The sequence below is a fragment of the Lactuca sativa genome, chromosome 6 (assembly GCF_002870075.4).
Source record: "Lactuca sativa cultivar Salinas chromosome 6, Lsat_Salinas_v11, whole genome shotgun sequence".
Classification (NCBI taxonomy): domain Eukaryota; kingdom Viridiplantae; phylum Streptophyta; class Magnoliopsida; order Asterales; family Asteraceae; genus Lactuca; species Lactuca sativa.
The window spans coordinates 57,183,046-57,202,067 of NC_056628.2; the positions used below are offsets into that span (position 1 = coordinate 57,183,046).

The following is a 19,022-nucleotide window of genomic DNA, read 5'->3' on the forward strand; positions in this document are numbered from 1 at the left end:
AGCTAACATTTAATGATGTGTTGTATGTTCCATAGAAGAACTTAGTGTTTGGATGGGTTTTGAACAAACATGGATTTTTTGGTGTTTTGAGTCCAATAAGTTTGTACTAACCTAAAAAAAAGTGTGTTTATAGGCAAGGTCTATAAGGATGGTGGAATGTTTAATATATTGGCTAATGATCCTAATACCAATGAGTTGGATAACTCTTCCGCTTACTTGCTTAAATTTCTAATGTGTGACATGCTAGATTTGGACATGTTAATATTGACAAATTAAGAAGGTTAATAAAACTTGAACACATACCTCACTTTCATATAAGTCAGAATATGAATGTAACACTTGTATTGAGTCAAAGTTAACACACCAATCATTCAAGTTCGTGGAAAGGACAACTAAACCCCTTGGATTAATTCACACAAATGTGTGTGATATGAAGTTGAATCCATATAATAGTGATATAAGTACTTTATCATTTTTATTGACGATTGCATTCAACTTTGATATGTTAATTTACTTAAAAGTAATGATGTACAAATTTAAATTGTACAAAAGTGAGGCTGAGAATCTTCTCAACAAAAAGTGTGAATGTGGAGGTGAATATGCATCACCATTTGAGGAATTTTTTTTCAAGTCATGGTATTAAACATGAGCTTACGGCACCATATTCACCATAACAAATGACATCACCAAAAGGAAACATCATATCGTTATGAGGAATGGGACTAAACCCATAGACTAATAAGTTATTGCGAAGGAAAACCCAACCTAGTTGATTGGAGATCCCAAGATCTAGGTTCAATGGGACAACCTACTTGCATATAAAATTTGTGAATCACTGTGGGGGTTAACCCCAACTCATTCCTAAAACAAACAGTGATGCAGGTTAAGCTTATAGTCATGGATGATAAATTGGAAATCATCACGAATTAACTTTTAATGATTATTATACAATCACCTATGTGAGAGAGAAGTAGGTTCGCTTCAAAAGGAATTGTATGGGTACATTCCTAAGAGCTCTTACAGAACCAGGCAGGTGTCCATGAGCATAACAGACACATCAATAAGAACCTAACTAGGTCAGGGAGAATCATGTGTGACACATATTGATTATTTACACAAACGACATAACAGTTCAAGGACAACGAGTCTACTGGTCCGCTAGTAAAATAAATATGTATCTTAAGGGAAGGTTCAAAGGGTAACACCTACCTATCCTATGCATGATTCAATTGTTGGATTTTATCTAGGTAGCTTGAATATGTTTGATCAATTTTCATTCATGTGGCGAATTGTTGGAAAATTGGTGCTAACCAATTTATAAAAATGGGTTTTCCCCATTTTTTAACACGTCCAAAATGGATTTAATATGAATGATAAATTAATCTTTAAAGTAAGGGTGTTGGAAGAAGTAAATAAAAGAGTTTAATGGTTGGGAGAAAGAAAAAAAAAAGTTCAGTGACCTTTCTTGCAAACATTTCTTTCTTTTGTAACTGAATTTGTAATTAATATTACAATTTAATTACATATTAACACACATTAATTTTTTGATTAATAGAGGTGTTATAGAATGTGTAGTATAAATACTACTACTATACAACCATTTTAGGACACCAAAAAGATTGCAAGAATACTCTCTTCTTCCCCACTTCATCTTCATCTTTTTCTAGCTATATTGAGGATATAATCCAGGCCTATTGAAGGTTCAGGTGGTCTAGAAGAACCACTTCAAACTGTTGTATCCTGGGAAACAAACACCAGGTAGCGGTCGAATTTGTTTTATGGACAACGTGTTAAACACATGCCTTAGTTTTTTCTATTTGCTTGTTTGTTTTCGTACATTACTGGAATATTATTCCTACATAAACTTTGACCGTTGTCTTTTTGACCGGTTTAACTTTTGGTCAAACTTAGTAGGTTTAATCTATAGACTAAGGTTTGACCTATGTTAGACTATAGGTGGTTTGACCTATGAAAGACTATGGTTGGATCATAGCAGGAAAGACTGTGGTTGGACTGCCGCAATAGAAGTGAGTATAAGACTATGGTTGGATCATAGCATTGACATGGTTATGTGGTATTTAGGGAACTCACTAAGCTTTGTGTTTACTCTTTTAAATGTAAATGTTTTCAAGTTGTCTAGGAAGCAATGGGAAGACCACTGTTTGATTGCATCACATCCATGTATATGTTTTGAGTTTTGGAGTCTTCTGTTGATTTGATTTTTACAATCTTTATTATTACTTATGTTTTTGTTATCATGGTTTGACATAATTGAACAATTAGTTGTCTTACTATAAATGACATTTGAATGATTACTCTTATTTAAAAATGAAAATTTTGGTTGAAAATTGCGAATGTTACACAATAAATCCTAAATAATTATTCCATAGTATGTTATCGACACCTCTAGCACATATAACATACATAAACACGGAAACACATCACAACATATCAAATTTGGATCAATCGATTCATTCTTAATATATGCAAATTCGTGACAATATACTAGATGTTGCAAAAACCAAACTCCATTTATATTATTTACATTATGTTCAAGCAGGGCTTGTTCCAAACATATTTTGGGTCCGAAGCGAGAAGAAAAAAGGCCTTGAAAACCCCAAATGTAATAAATATTTGAGAAAATTAGCCAATTTACAAAAATCATTAATAATATTATCAAAAACATAAATATAGCCACATCATTTACAAAAGTCATTAATAATCTTATCAAAAACATAAATATAGCCACATTATTTACATTATGTCAGGGAGAGGTTGGTCAAAACATAGTTTGAGTCTGGGGCGAGAAGAAAGAAAAGGCCCTGAAAATCCCAAATGCAATAAATATTTGAGAAAATAAACCAATTTAATAAAATCATTAATAATACTATCAAAAACATAAATATAGCCACATCATTTATAAAGGAAAAAAACAAAAAACAAAAAACAAAAAACAAAAAAAAAAACAAAACAAAACAAAACCAATTTAATAAAATCATTAATAATATTATCAAAAACATAAATATAGCCACATCATTTACAAAAAGAAAAAAAAACAAAAAACAAAAAAACAAAAACAACTAATTAAGATCATCAATAACACTATTAACATCAATTATATTTAACATATATTTCTTTATGCACAATATTTCCAAACCATTTAACCTTTAACATTGATGACCCTAAGAAAAGTTTTACAAACAATGATTCAAATACATACAAACATATTAACTAATTCAATGAAAAATCCGAGACATGGAAATTTGAGTTTCATTGTTTCAGTCCGACTTGAAGAATCTAACTTCAAAAAATCTGACTCCAAAACAAATAGTAATAAGAAATTAAGAGCTTCGACAAATAAAAATAAGAAAAGATAAACATATACAAACCTAAAGAAACCAAAAAAAAAATGAAAAAACATACATAAGAATCAAAAATCAAAACAAAAGGTCTAATGTTGATTAAACCTTATATGCTATCTTCTAATCACTTCAGAAATCAGAGTTCCACAAAATGGGAGGACAAAACACATAAGAATCTGGCATGAAAAATCAGATTTAAAACAAACAAAGAACGAGAAATTATAAGCTTTGACAAACAAAAATTAGAAAGAAAAACAAATACAAAAAGATGAGAAACAAAAAATCAGAAACCAAAAAGCATAAATAAAATTCAGAAATTAAATAAAAAGATTTGATGTTGATCAAAGCTTATCTAGTATCTTCTAATCAATCCAGAAATTAGAGTTCAACACAAATGAGAAGACAAAATCATCAGTTAAACACATAAGAAAACACATAAAAGGGGCAAAATCAACTGTTCAACATGACAACACAGAAGGAGTTAGCAAGATTGTAATGTTTCAATAAATACTCAGTGAGAAGTAGATTACGATGGACTGCAACTCGATAAGAACAATAGAGAATCGTTTAAACAATTGAAAAAAGAAAAATAAGAATATTGATCTCAAGATTATGTATGCCAGAAGGACAAACGATGTTACAGATGTGCTGATGTCGAGATTTACGAGGCAACAAAATAAAGATTCACAAAGAGTCGATTCCGTTGCCTGATGACGCCCTAATTCCATTGTTTTGAAAACCGGACCGGACCGGCCGGTTCGACCGGTTCAACCGGGAACCGGCCACGTTACTGGTTTTTTAGACCCCAAAAACCGCTAGGGGACCAAACCGTTTAAAACCGGCGGTTTTCTATGAACCGTGGTCAAACTGCTCTGGTCTAACCGGACTGAAAACCGGTTTTATAAATTTTAACTCTGGGCTAACACATTCAACAGCAACCCAAACGGTTGGATAATGCTTCGATGTTTGACATATCATTATATAGAGCATTAAGATGGCAAAAGTTTCTTGTCCCAGCCGATGTGGGATTCCACCAAACTCAGATTTGAAAGGATATGAGCATAACCTTCTTTTTGTAGAAGATGAAATTCATACAAGTTTTATCATGCCAACGATGTGGGATAGTAAGAATTGCTGGCAAAATAGTATAGCACTTGTCAAAGACAAGATTCGAACTTTGAATAATGGAAATAAAATGCAAAGCAACTTAACCATCTTTACAAAAAGCTGCTTGAGATACATCACGCATAAATTTATTTATGATACCTTAATATAAGAATCAACGATATATCAACATCAATATTTTATTGTTTACACTATTATATATATATATATATATATATATATATATATATATGGCCGGTTCTACCGGTTTTTAGAGACGGTTCGACCGGTCGAACCACTTGAACCATCGAACCGGTAAGACGACTGGTTCGGAGTCCAGTCCGGTTTTCAAAACATTGCCTAATTCCCATTGTTTTCTTTGTTCTAGATGCATGTACACGCATTTATCGTTCCACCCTCCACTCCATATTTTTTGGACTGATTTAAAATTGGGTTAACGTGGGTCTCCAAGTAAAATGTACATAAACTAAATTTTATATACGTACATACTATATAGCCCATAAACTTTTGGTCCCTTAGAGGCATGGGCCTAGACGATCGTTTGGGTTGCCCACAGTTAGGGTCGGGCCTATGTTCAAGATATTATTTAGCATGTAAAAACTTATTTCAAAGTTTTCAACCACACATATAATATCAACATAAAACATCTAGGATATGTAAAAGTGGATAAACCAAGTCATTTAACTAGTGACAACTCTTATGAACTAACACAAGAATTGTCAACTAATTCTTAAGGGACAAATCATTAAATCTTCGAATGATGTCTTCAAGCTCCCACTTGTCAAAACAACCATTGCTTGCAAAAGCTTCAAGACTCCATGTTGTGCTAGAAAACCCCATGAAAACCGTAGGGTGGTTGTTTCTTTCCACCAAAACCGAGAGCACCAAAAGCTTCTTCAAAAATGGTTACTATCTTCAATATTGTTATATTTTACACAAACTAAACTAGTCCATCTATAATCTATTGCATATAAAAATTAACAAATTGAAAGAACGACTATTAACTGTTATATATATATATATATATATATATATATATATATATATATATATATATATATATATATATATTATTAAATAAATAAAATTACAACCAAATTGATGTGGTTTATTTATGCACAATAATTAAATAAGATCTTATTTAACCATCTTTAAATATGGCCCATAACTTATTTAACCCACTTTAAATATGGCCCACTTTAAATTTGGCCCATGCTCCAGCACTCCATGTGCGAGTTGGCCCGATGGTCAATCTGTCACTCATCGCTTAGGTCGGTCCCTTATACAGACACCTAGTATCTAGAAGATGATTCCGCTATTCCTGTTTTAAACCGCGTTTTCTATAACAGTAAAAAAAAAGCCTTGATATAATATGAGCATAATGACTTACTTTACTTAATAACTTGTTCGACTTTCTTGTCACTTGATTGCCACCACTAGATTCAAGAGCTTCAACAGTTACCAGATGGCGTTCAACCTTATTAGTATACGGCTCAGATCTGCAAAACAGGTTCAGTGAACCCATATGCCATGAATTGGGATACATATATAGCCTTAGCATCTCTATTTTGCATTATTGCAATGATGGCAGATTTAGTACATGATTTCAGGATAAAAAATTATAGTTTCCATGTCAATACTTCAATATGAATATATGCTGCTTTGCTTCCTGTAATAGCTGTTGCAATGAAGCTACCAGTGGATCTAAATAATCCAATGCCAGGTGATGTCAACCAAGCTACAAAACTTGGAAGTATAAACTCTATATGCGCCATGGTGTCTAATTTTTTGCCTGATCTATCAACCACATGGACAACAAAGAACTTATCATAATTAAATCTATAATGTTCGAGACAAGTTCTTTATTGTCCATGGTAGATGGAGAAGGCAATAGATTAGCCGCCATGGTGCACATAAAGGTCAGGCTTCCAAGCTTGCAGCGTGGTATACATAACCTGACATTAGAGTAGTTAGATCCATGGTACTTTATTGCAACACCTATCATAGGGAGAGAAGCAACATTAGAAAGAAATATTTACACAGAAACCATAGTTTTTGGTTCCAAAAACCATGTAATAATCAGCCACCATTGCAATGACGCAGCACAGAGATGCTAATGCGATATAGACCCCAGTCCACAGCAATGTTCACTGAACCTGTTTTGCTGATGTGACTGGTATAGTGAAATCCACAGGTGATATAAGGTATTGTGTTGTAATATTGGGGTATAAAGTTTTAAGATTCCTTAACTGGTAAGTGAAAGGAAATGGTGATGGGATAAAGTTCAATTTAGGTGTAAGAAGATGCAAAGAGAAAGATGTGTCTTCGGAAAGTGTTAAATGTGAGGGAAAAGTCTCCTTGGAATGATATATATAAACGAGTTAAAGAAGATACATTAAATTACAAATTTGGTCCATATTCTATAATGGTTGTTTTGGATAAGATCCAAAAACAAATTTTGTTGGTATTTTGATCCCTGTGTTATCCTTTTCTGTTGGATTTACTTTTTACCCCACATGGCTTCAACCATTTGCCATTTATTTTGTATATTATTCATAATAATTAGTATTATTATCGTGTCAATTAACCTTATGTCAATATATTAGCAGTTGAAGAAACTTGTTGTCAAATGTTCAGAGGTAAGTTTTTTTTTATTAGTTTTACTTTTACTTGTCTATTTTAGGGATATAATTTTTGACACAACATCAAATTTGACACGAACCCCACATGTAAATAAATATGTTTTTGGAAAGGGATTTCAACATATTTAAATAAATGGATTGAAACGATATTAAGCGGAAACTATGACCCAAGTTAAGGTCCAAACATTCAAATCGATAATGTGAATTACGGGTTTATTTTATTCACCTAATCAAAAAGAAATTTTGAGTTGAATTGTTTTGTAACGTTGACAACACTAACTAGCTTCTATAAGTGGAGATTTATTTTCACTTTTTTATTAATATGTGTCATACTACACATTCACACCCACTACCACATTACTCCTGTAAACTTATTGTAAATTTTACCTATTGGACTCCCAAATTATTACTGCTAGTTTTCATTTTTTTTTTCTTTCCAGCTTCTTAACATCTACTCTTTCAAACTTATTAAGTATTTCAGTCTAGTACGAAACCACATTTACGATGTCTATAATATTCTTAGCACGCCAACCCCACATTAACTCAGACCTAGTGAGTTTTAGTTGCTCTAAAAATGAACCTTCCAACTTTATTACCGGAAAATACTAAAAAATCCTGTTGTCAAACTACGCTGTGAAAGAGAAATTTAACCAATTTACTGTACACCTCTATAATGTAATCACTTCCCATTTGAATAGCATTTTCCTTAGAAAACAAAAAGAAAAAATTAAAACATATTCCGAGTTTGAAAGGAAATATATTCAATATTTTAAAGGAAAACAAATGCGTCAAAATATATGTGCAACAATAACAATCAAGAAACAAGTTATATTATAAGGTGATACTTTATCAACCAGACTAATTAATAGTCGATATTAACTTTTATTTATAAAATGGTCAAATTTAATCAATTTATTCTTAATTTTATTGCATAAAATTCGTATTAACGAGCTCGATTCTTTTGAATTTTCAAATAAATTGGGTTTTATCGAATAATTTTTTTATGTAAATAAAGTATATATATAAATATTTATCAAAAGCATTCAAATTCTTATTAGTCTGCATGTATAATATAAAAACTATAAAACGTAAGTGAAAGCGTGAAGATAAAGCACTGAACCCGCACATTCATTAATACGAATTTCAACAATGAACATGCATCAAAGAAGTTAACCACATAATGGAATTCCAACAATGAACATGCATCAAAGCAGTTAACCACATCATGGAGAACATGCATCAAAGAAGTTTAACACATTATGAAACGTCCAACAATGAACATATGCATCAAAGAAGTTAACCACACATGATGGAATTCCAACAATGAACATGCATCAAAGAAGTTAACCACATGATGGAATTCCATCAATGAACATGTATCAAAGATGTTAACTACATGACGGAGCATTGACTTTTAAACAAAGATGCACATTGGCGGTCCGGGACCGGTATTGGGTCGGTCTAGAAATGGTCCGGTCTTTTTAGGTTCGGTCACCGGTCCAGTTTTTTTGGGACCGATCCTTTCGGTCTACTTTTTTTTTTTGGACTTGGTCTTTTTCGCTCTGGTCTCGTACCTTTTGTGGTTCATGTTCTGGGTTTTTTCGGTTTCGAGTTTTTACATTAATGATATTGCCATATTTTTACATATTTTTAGGCAATATTTAATTATATTTTTATTAATATTTTGGTTATTTGCATAGATAAATGTTACTTATAAGATTAAATTACATTTTGCAGCCAAAAGAAGACATCTTAAAGAATAAGGACCGAAAGTGACAAAGATTGAAACTTTGGAGGTTAAAAGCTTAAAAGATAAAAATTTCAGCTAAAAAAACGTACTCACGACGTTAGCATGGTGATTCTAGAATATAAGCATTCGGAAGCAAGAATTCGTGTTGGATACGGATTGCTATCGAACTCACGACATGAGTAGGGTTACTTCGGAAAAATATATATATCCTTGATACTCACAATTTTAGGGGGTTGGCTGGATTGGAGAGAGTTTCCAGAAGACGATTTTCAGAAGTTTAGAGGCTAGAAACTTGGTAATACACCAAGGTGGAAGAACAAGAACATACTTTACTTTTTGATTTGGTATATTACTATGCTTTTGATTATGAAGTATAATTGTTTGTTTGTTAGTATGAGTAGATAAATCTAGCTGCTCCTGTTAGCTAGATGAAGCTGGAACTCATGAACTAGTAATTTGATTATGGATTCTTTTAGTTGGTTATTCGTTTGTGTTAGATTGTTTATACCTAGCATGTTAGAACTTGATACTTAGGATTGCTTAAACTCATGTTCTATGTGGTAAGTTGTAACACCCAGAATCCAGAAGACCTGGAAAGGAAAGAAAACCCTAAGTCAAAGGGGTCAACTTGTCGAGTCTAAGGAGGAAACTCGACGAGTTAGAGCGGGTTTTGTGTCGCGAATTAAGTGACCAACTCGGCGAGTCGGCAACGGACTCGACGAGTCTGGTTTGGGTTTGCAAACCCTAATTTCGGGACTTGGTGCCCTATTTAAGCATCCTATTCTCCTTCCTAGGGTTTCATTTGTGGCCTCTCTAGTCCAAAACTTGAAACCCTAGCCACCCAACTCCATTGTTGAGCTAGTTCTTACCTTGAGAGTGAATTGAAGCTTGGAGAAGGAAAAAGGACCTTGGAGGTGCAAGAAGAAGCTATAGATCCAGAGTTGGGGTAGCATTGCAGATCATTTGGAAGTATAAAGCTTATACATTGGCTGTTAATCATCTAGATCCCCTTTCTAGCTTGTATTTTCCCCCTTTTGGGTCATTTCTATGGCTAATTAGAGTATTGAGCCTTTGAGGATGAAAAGGACTTCAGATCTGGGCATTTCTGAGCTTGAGGAGCTCTGAGTGGGTAGCTTTATCCAGCTATGACTCCATTTCATGTCCTAGAGCTTCATTTTAGCTTGGATTAAGAGTTTTAGCTCCATAGCACCTTGCATGCACGTAAAGTTAGCAACTTTATGTGCAATGCTAGCATTAGAAGTCTAGATCTATGGCTTGAAGGTGATGGAATGGACTGTAATCGACAGAATAGAGATGTCACAAGGTGGACTCGCGAGTCAGTTCATGGACTCGGTGAGTCGGGTCGCAAACCCAAACCCTTTTGTTTGTGATTCGGATCAGTGAGTGGAGTTAGTAAAGGATTTAACCAGTTTGGGTCTGTAATGGACCTGAAGATCATAATACTCGACGAGTTGAAGAGGAAATCGGCGAGTCCAAGGCAATCTTCTTAGTTATAAAGATGAACTCGACGAATTCAAGGATGAACTCGGCGAGTCGGTTGAAGATAGTCCCGAAGTATTAGATGAAGGAGAACTCGTGAGTTCTCGCTAGACTCGACGAGTGGAGTCGGGGTTATTGTGGGACTTGAGGAGCATGGACTCGGCGAGTTAGTAGAACAACTCGACGAGTCAAGTCAACTGAAAGGCTGACTTTGACTAGGACTTTGACCAAAGCTGACTTAGTTGGATTCTTGAGGACAGTTAGGCTAAGTGTTTCTATTTTTGGTATTGGTAGCTCAGGGAGCTAGAGGAGCAGCAGTTCGGAGAGTTGTTGGATAGCAGCCAGAGGGTTATCAGCAATTTTAGCAGTTCAAGGTGAGGCTCCTCACTGTGTGCATGGGTGTATGGCCACAATGTCGGCCCATTATGTTCATGCTCATGTTTATGCTTATGTATACAAGGAAGACCTAGCGGTTTGCCCTAGGCACTTATTGGTATATGTTTCGGGTTACGACCTGATGTCGGGCGAAGCCCGAGGAATGTTAGGATACTAGAGGTCTTTGTGTTTCTTGCATGTGTCGGTATGATAGGATCCGGACCGAGGGTCCGATGTCAGGGTAAGCCCGAAGTACGTTAGATAATAGTATGCTTCCGAGCCGGGGGCCCGATGCCGGGGTATTCCCGAGGAAGATTCCTATGTAGTGTGTTAGCTTATACTAGTTGTCTTCATGGTGCTTGTATGTGCCTGGTAAGGAGGTGAGTGTAGGTCATCACTAGCTGAGTATAGATGGGGTTCCATATCTCGATATTAGCAGAGCAAGGGCAAGGCCCGTGATAAGAAGGACGTGAGTGTGGGCGAGGGCCCGTATCTCACTACTAGTAGGGATGTGGACAAGGCTCCACTACTTCAGTAGCAGACCAAGGGCAGGGCCCAAGTTAGGCGAGGACTTAGAGAAGGGTATGGTTAGGGAATGTTTATGTATGTTTTAGTATGCGACTTAATCGTATGTATGTGTATGGCGGGCGAGGCCCAGAGTCAGGCAGGGCCTAAAGGAAACAAATTTGTATATCGGGCGGGGCTCGATGCCAGGTGGGACGTGATGCCAGGTGGGGCCAGATGACAGACAGTGTCTAATGGCGGGCAAGGCCCAATGCAGCGGGCGGGGGCCCAGTATGTGATTATGTGCTAATAGTTGTATATGGCATGTTTGGATCAGTAGATTTGTATGGTATGTGGTAGGTTGGGGAAATCACTAAGCTTCGTGCTTATGATTTTTAGTTTTGGTTTCAAGTACTTCCGATAGCGGAAAGAAGAGCTCGGGATAATCACATGGTACACACCAAAAAGTTTAGCTTGGGATGTTTACTCTGATAAAATGAATTGGTGTTTTGGGAAAAATAATTTTATTTGTTATATAACCCTTTTTAGTATGTTTGAAATGATTTAAGCTAGGGTTTAGTAGTGTTTTTAAATGAAATTTTTGGTCATAATTTTTGGAATGTTTCAAGTTGGTATTAGAGCCTTGGTTTGAGGGATTCGGGCACACTTTCGGGTGTGTCTAAACTCAAACTAAGGAAGTGGTATAAAATTTTCAAAAGAAAAACATTGTTTATAAAAGGATTTTGAGGAAAGAAAAGGGTTTTAGAAAAAGCAAAAAGAACTTTGAAAAGAGAAAAGGGTGTGGTGCATGCAGTCAGCCGAGCTCAAGTAAGTTCTCCCAAATTACCCATACAAGTTTATGTTGTAATATGAATATGTGATCAGCATGCTAGATTTAGGGCCAAGGATCTAGGAGGATGCCTTATATGCCTGTTATATGGTTTGTGAACTGCATGCTAGTGTCGGTTAGACAGCGGTAGGATAGCCTGTTTAGGTTATGCCTGATTATATGAGCTTAGCATCGCATGCTAGTACATATTCTTATTGTGTGGGTAGAATTGCTTGATTATGTTCTGGTTAGATTTCCCTTTTTGTCTGAATGCTACTTGCTTTGTGCTTTGTGGGACTCTGAGTGATGAGAGTTAGCCATTAGGTGAATACGTCAAGTCACATGTGATCAGGGTTGAATAATCTCAGATTATTGGATTTAGCCTTATTTCGCAGCTCTCGTTTGAGTCTAACCGTTGTAGGGACGAGTCCTTTACTCGAAGGATTATCTGAGCCTCGTCACATGTGATGGTATTCAGGTAGTGGCTAATTGGAATTAAAGATGCCTTCAGTAGCTGAGGACTGGGTGCGGGTTGGAGGTTACTCTAGGGCAAGCCAAGGATGAGAGTAGTGATGTGAGTAGTGTTAGTAGTAGTAAAAGGGACTTGGTGGAGTCGACGCAATTCTCGAGGAAAGTACGGATAGATGTGGAAGGTAGTATAGGCCCGTATTATTGAAAGCAGAGGATCCGTACTTGATTCGAGAAGGGTTAACATAAAACCGGGAAACTTGTAGTGAGGGTGCAATCCCTCAATAGCGAGGAGTATTTTAATGATTGTTATGGCATGTTTTCAGTATGGCGACATCACAAGATGGACCAGTGGATGGGTCAGGTGCCAGGGAGGGATCAGGCTCGGGTTCAGGGACCGAGCAGCTCGAGGAGAGGATGAGGGAGTTTGTATCTGCGGAGGTTATGCGTAGTATTGTAGACCAGACTCCTGTGATCTTTGGTACGGTCAAGGAGGGTATATTGGAGATTTTGGATGAGAAGGTGGGAGCCTTTCGTGCTGAGATGGTGGCCATGACAGGGGCTCCTCTAGAGCCCAATGATTATTGATCTATGGGATCCCTCGGAAGGGAGGATCCTGTTATGAGCTCTTGTTATCAGGGATCGGAGGTGGGTTATGCACCTTGTCTCCTGGATAGTTCACTTTAGGGCTGGATCGTTGTGGAGGTTACGTGAGCCGTACGCGAGGAGTTACCAAACAACATTGAGCGTGTTACTGATAGGGTAACCGCTAGGTTTTGGGGTCAGACTGCGACTGTTCAGACCGATGATGGGGTAGTTAGAGTAACTCGGGAGCAAGAGATTGGGTTAGATGTGCAGTTAGGGAAGAGGAAGCGAATTTCTAGTCAGGATCAACTAGTGGAGCAGCCGGACACCGCTATAGCCGACGACAGAGACCTGAGTGGTAGTAGTGGATGTGTGAGGGGTGAAAGGACACATGAGAATGTTCGCATTAGGTATAAGTCTGTCAGGTGCGGGTGGAAAGGTCACAATCGTCGGGAATGCACATTGGAAGTAGAGTTGTGCGATCGTTGTCATCAGCCCGGACATATCAAGGCAAGCTGCCCCCGTATAATGGTTAAGGCAGCTCAAGATTCATCGCAGATGTTTCAACAGAGAGGGGGAGTTCAGGTTCCGACGCCCATGATTCTGTAGGAAGTCACGATCGAGCCGCAATAGATCGTTGGTATGTATTTCAATTCAGCTTATGTTATGATTTTATTGTTATGGTTTTGCATCGGTAATGATAATGATATTTCAGAATATTGTGGCCTGCTTGTGATTGAGTTATATGCCATCTACATACCCTAGATTTTAAAATGGTAGGTAAAGGTCATTCCTTTTAGAGTAGGTTACTTTGAATAAAGTATCTGTAGCATGCATGTGTGGGGCTCGGTAGTGTGTCGCTAGTTCGGGAAGGTGTCGTTAGGGGATAGATCAATTAGATGTGCAGCTGTGGTGAGCTCGGGTTTTCAGCAGAAGTGGACAGAGGATGGTAGGAAGAATTGGTAATTCTCTCAAGCTGTGAGCTGTGAGGAGCTAGACGAATCGAAGTGGGGGAGAGCCACTTGTGTGGGCCAGAAACAGAAGCAAGTGCAAGACTGAGGTGGTTCCACAAGTTTTAGTTAGGAAGGAAGCAGCTCAATTGGTTGTTTGGATTGAGGAGTAGTTAGGTTGGAAGTTGGGGAAAACTTCCCAACCTTCAGTCCGCGTCTTCGCGAATAGTTGATGGCTGGTTCGGAGAAACCAGGTCGGAGAACCTTCGGCAAGTGCGAGTTTAGTCGGGATATAAGGCTGCGGTATTGTCGCAGCAGCGAGTCAGTGAGGGAAGTAATGTAAGACTACGGGTAAGTCGTAGCATTCATTAGCCGCTTAGCTAGCGGAGTGTGGGCGGGGGCCCGTATCTCCTAGTTTGCGGAGTGTGGGAGGGGGCCCGTATCTCCGAGTTAGCATGATAAGAACTAGGAAAGTTTAGCTAGTTGAGATCAGAAGAGGAGTGGGTCTGCATAACCCTGGATAGGTGAGACCTGTGGGAGAGGCCGCTCCGAAGTATAGATGGGTGGGACCCGTGGGAGAGGCCCGTGTTCTTTTAGCAACATGTGGGACCTGGTAGAGACCTTAGGGTAAGGTAGGGGATCGGGGAACCTAGATCTTCTAGAGCCAGAGTGGCTGGGTTGGTAGAGCAGTTCAGGTAGTCGCGATATCTTCATGAGTTTTTGGGAGCGACTGAGGGAATGTTATCTCTTTTGGTAACCAGTGGGGAATCGGTATTTTGGGTAACGGTGGATTGGTTGGGACCTGGGTGGTCTCAGTTCATCTGGAAGGCAGATGGGAGTCGGTAGGACTTCAGGCAGGAATGATGATAAGGTGTTTGGTGCAGAAGGCAGTGAGCTGATCGGGTAATGCTAAGTTGCTCGCTGCGGAATCAGATAGTCACGGAGGATGGTCGGAATTCACATGCTGGGTGGAGATTTCAGTATTGGAGCATCGTATGAGGGGATATTTCATGATTGCTGGTATGATGGTCGGCGCTGAGAGTGGCCAGGATTGCGGTTTCATCAGAAGATTTGTTCTTGATGGAGATCGGAAAGATCGTTGCTTATAGGAAGCTACCTTGGAAATGCCAGTAACAGTGCAAGGAAAAGGGGGGGGGACCCCTTGTGTATCAGTGTAAGTGCACTAGGAGTATTGGTAAGGATACTATTTGAGTAAAGGGTTGTACTCGAAGGTAGTAATGATTGAGTTATCCTGAGGATGATGTATCCATGAATGGACCAATTGGGTGAAGTGCGTTAAGCTGTAAGCGGATTTTAAGATAGTTAACCGTGGCAGACTTCGAGGACAAAGTCTAGTTTAACTAGGGGAGAGTTGTAACACCCAGAATCCAGAAGACCCGAAAAGGAAAGAAAACCCTAAGTCAAAGGGTTCAACTCGTCGAGTCTAAGGAGGAAACTCGACGAGTCAGAGCGGGCTCCGTGTCGCGGATTAAGGGACCAACTCGGTGAGTCGGTAGCGGACTCGACGAGTTTGGTCTACGTTTGGAAACCCTAATTTCGGGACCTGGTGTCCTATTTAAGCATCCTATTCTCCTCCCTAGGGTTTCATTTGCGGCCTCTCTAGTCCAGAACTCGAAACCCTAGCCACCCAACTCCATTGTTGAGCTAGTTCTTGCCTTGAGAGTGAATTGAAGATTGGAGAAGGAAGAAGGACCTTGGTGGTGCAAGAAGAAACTATAGATCCAGAGTTGGGGTAGCATTGCAGATAATTTGGAGGTATAAAGCTTATACCTTGGCTGTTAATGATCTAGATTCCCTTTCTAGCTTGTATTTCCCCTTTTGGGTCATTTCCAAGGCCAATCTAAGTATTGAGCCTTTGAGGATGAAAAGGACTTCAGATTCGGGCATTTTTGAGCTTGAGGAGCTTTGAGTGGGTAGCTTTATCTAGCTATGGCTTCATTTCATGTCCTAGACCTTCATTTTAGCTTGGATTAAGAGTTTTAGCTCCATAGCACCTTGCATGAACGTAAAGTTAGCAACTTTACGTGCAATGCTAGCATTAGAAGTCCAAATCTATGGGTTGAAGGTGTTAGAATGGACTGTAATTGGCAGAATAGAGATGTCACAAGGTGGACTCGGCGAGTCAGTTCATGGACTCGGCGAGTCGGGTCGCAAAACCAAACCTTTCTGTTTGTGATTCGGATCAATGAGTGGAGTTAGTAAAGGATTCAACCAGTTTGGGTCCGTAATGGACCTGAAGATCATAGTACTCGATGAGTTGAAGAGGAACTCGGCGAGTCCAAGGCAATCTTCTTAGTTATGAAGATGAACTCGACGAGTTTAAGGATGAACTCGACGAGTTCAAGGATGAACTCGGCGAGTCGGTTTAAGATAGTCCTAAAGTGTTAGATGAAGGAGAACTCGTCGAGTTCTCGCTAGGCTCGATGAGTGGAGTCGGGGTTATTGTGGGACTTGAGGAGCATGGACTCGGTGAGTTGGCAGAACAATTCGACGAGTCGAGTTAACTGGAAGGTTGACTTTGACCAAAGCTAACTTAGTTGGGGTCTTGAGGACAATTAGGCTAAGTCATGCTATTTTTGGTATTGGTAGCTCGGGGAGCTAGAGGAGCAGTAGTTCGGAGAGTTGTTGGATAGCAGCCATAGGGTTATCAACGATTTCAGCAGTTCAAGGTGAGTCTCCTCACTGTGTGTATGGGTCTACGACCACAATGTCGGCCCATTATGGTTATGCTCATGTTTATGTTTATGTATAGAAGGAAGACCCAGGGGTTAGCCCTAGGCACTTATTGGTATATGTTTCGGGTTACGACCTGATCCCGAGCGAGGCCCGAGGAATGTTAGGATGCTAGAGGTCTTTGTGATTCTTGCATGTGTCGGTATAATAGGATCCGGACCGAGGGTCCGATGTCGGGGTAAGCCCGAAGTACGTTAGATAATAGTATGATTCTGGGCCGAGGGACCAATGCCAGCGTATTCCCGAGCAAGATTCTTATGTAGTGCGTTAGCTTATACTAGTTGTCTTCATGATGCTTGTATGTGCCTGGTAAGGAGGTGAGTGTGGGCGAGGTCCCGTATCTCATCACTAGCTGAGTATGGATTGGGTTCCATATCTCGATATTAGCATAGTAGGGGCGAGGCCCGTGATAGGAAGGACGTGAGTGTGCGCGAGGGACCGTATCTCACTACTAGTAGGGATGTGAACGAGGCTCCACTGCTTCAGTAGCAGACCAGGGGCAGGGCCCAATTTAGGCGAGGCCTTAGAGCACAGTATGGTTAGGGAATGTTTATGTATGTTTCAGTATGCGACTTAATCGTATGTATGTGTATGGTGGGCGAAGCTAAGAGTCAGGCGGGGCCTAAAGGAAACAAATATGAATACCGGGTGGGGCTCGATGCTAGGTGGACCTGATGCCAGGCGGGGCCTGATGACGAACAGGGTCCGATGGCGGGCGAGGCCCAATGCAGCGGGCGGGGGCCCAATATGTGATTATGTGCTCACAGTTGTATATGACATGTTTGGATTAGTAGCTATGTATGGTATGTGGTAGGTTGGGGAACTCACTAAGCTTCGTGCTTACGGTTTTAAAGTTTTGGTTTCAGGTACTTTCGATAGCGGAAAGAAGATCTCGGGATGATCGCATGGTACATACCTAGAAGTTTAGCCTGGGATGTTTACTCTGATAAAATGAATAAGTGTTTTGGGAAAAATACTCTGATTTGTCATATAACCCTTTTTAGTATGTTTGAAATGATTTAATGTTATGGTTTAGTAATGTTTTTAAAAGAAATTTTTTGTCATAATTTTTTGGGATGTTACATTAGTGATTACTGAATTGCTTGAACTTGACACCTAGTAATTTAGTAACCATTGAATTGTTAGAGTTAGGATCAACCCAATCTTAGTTAAGTAATCAAGGTATTAGATTTGGTTGTGCTAGAGAACATATATTTTGATTATAATATCGTGTTTACCTAATCAATCTTACATAGCTCCAATCCATTTAATAATTGATTATGTGTTAAATTATGTGTGACTATGCATAGATCTACAATAATTAATTCAACATTAGTAAATTTGGACTTGAATTGCTACTAAAATATTAATTGGTAACCAATGAGACTTATCCTTAATTAATAGCTAAATAATGAGGGAAATTGGATTCGAACTAACAGGAGTGCTTTTCATAATTGATTGAATTAGTTGTTGATAATTTAAGTTTATCTACACTTGCAAAATTAGATATTAACCAATGTACGTTGCTATAATTTTAGGTTAATTTAATAGTGAGTAGGTTAATTAATTAAAACCGTTTCCTGAGTTCGATACCCGACTTTTGGGCTATATTATTTGCAAAGGGGTACACTGCCCAGGGTCGAATAGCTAGTAGATTAGGAGGTAAAATTAGGTGTATCTGTTTCAGACGCATAAATTAACAAATATATGATTAACACTAAAATGATAGATTAAAATTTATTAAAATTATACTATTACATTTAATAAAAGAAAAAAAATTAATGTGTGATTAAGAATTGTTTAATCAACACAAAAATGATATGTTTATAAATTTTGGTTACCGGCACTAGTACATAAGTCATTTAATAGTACGATCCATTTTTATTTATTGGCGCAGTCCCTTCTACAAACCGTATTATTAGATATCTATCGCATAGAAAATTAGAAAATTGCACCTGATCATAATAGATTTGTTGATACGGTTTCTATATAAATGTATTAAAAAAACATTAATTGATGCGTTTAGATCTGGCCGCACCATTAGTTATGGAGTTCACTCCTAACATTTTAGTTCCGGGGCGATGCTCCTTGCAAATTTTCTTTCCCTACGCGATGCTTTTGTCCTCTACTATATATTTTTTAACCTAATTTCATATGGCCGCACTAACCCTACATCGT

The 19,022-nt window shown here is 38.3% G+C and overlaps 1 protein-coding gene across 1 annotated transcript; it reads right to left on the reverse strand.

The window, feature by feature from the left end:
• Window positions 1-5,043: 5,043 nt before the first annotated feature.
• On the reverse strand, window positions 5,044-6,637 carry LOC111905400 (uncharacterized). Its single transcript, XM_023901103.3, has 2 exons — window positions 5,878-6,637; window positions 5,044-5,381 (listed from the first exon to the last, which is right to left on the reverse strand). Exons 1-2 carry the CDS (start codon window positions 6,046-6,048, stop codon window positions 5,211-5,213), a joined length of 342 nt encoding a protein of 113 aa, XP_023756871.1. The 5' UTR covers window positions 6,049-6,637; the 3' UTR covers window positions 5,044-5,210.
• Window positions 6,638-19,022: the final 12,385 nt, after the last annotated feature.

Bases quoted from the DNA above. Each gene is read 5' to 3' on its own strand.
- LOC111905400 (XM_023901103.3), bottom strand. From the start codon at position 6,048: ATGCTAAGGCTATATATGTATCCCAATTCATGGCATATGGGTTCACTG. The intron at 5,382-5,877 runs GTAAGTCATTAT...CCATTTTTGAAG, and splicing joins CGAACAAGTTATTAAGTAAA to AAGCTTTTGGTGCTCTCGGT.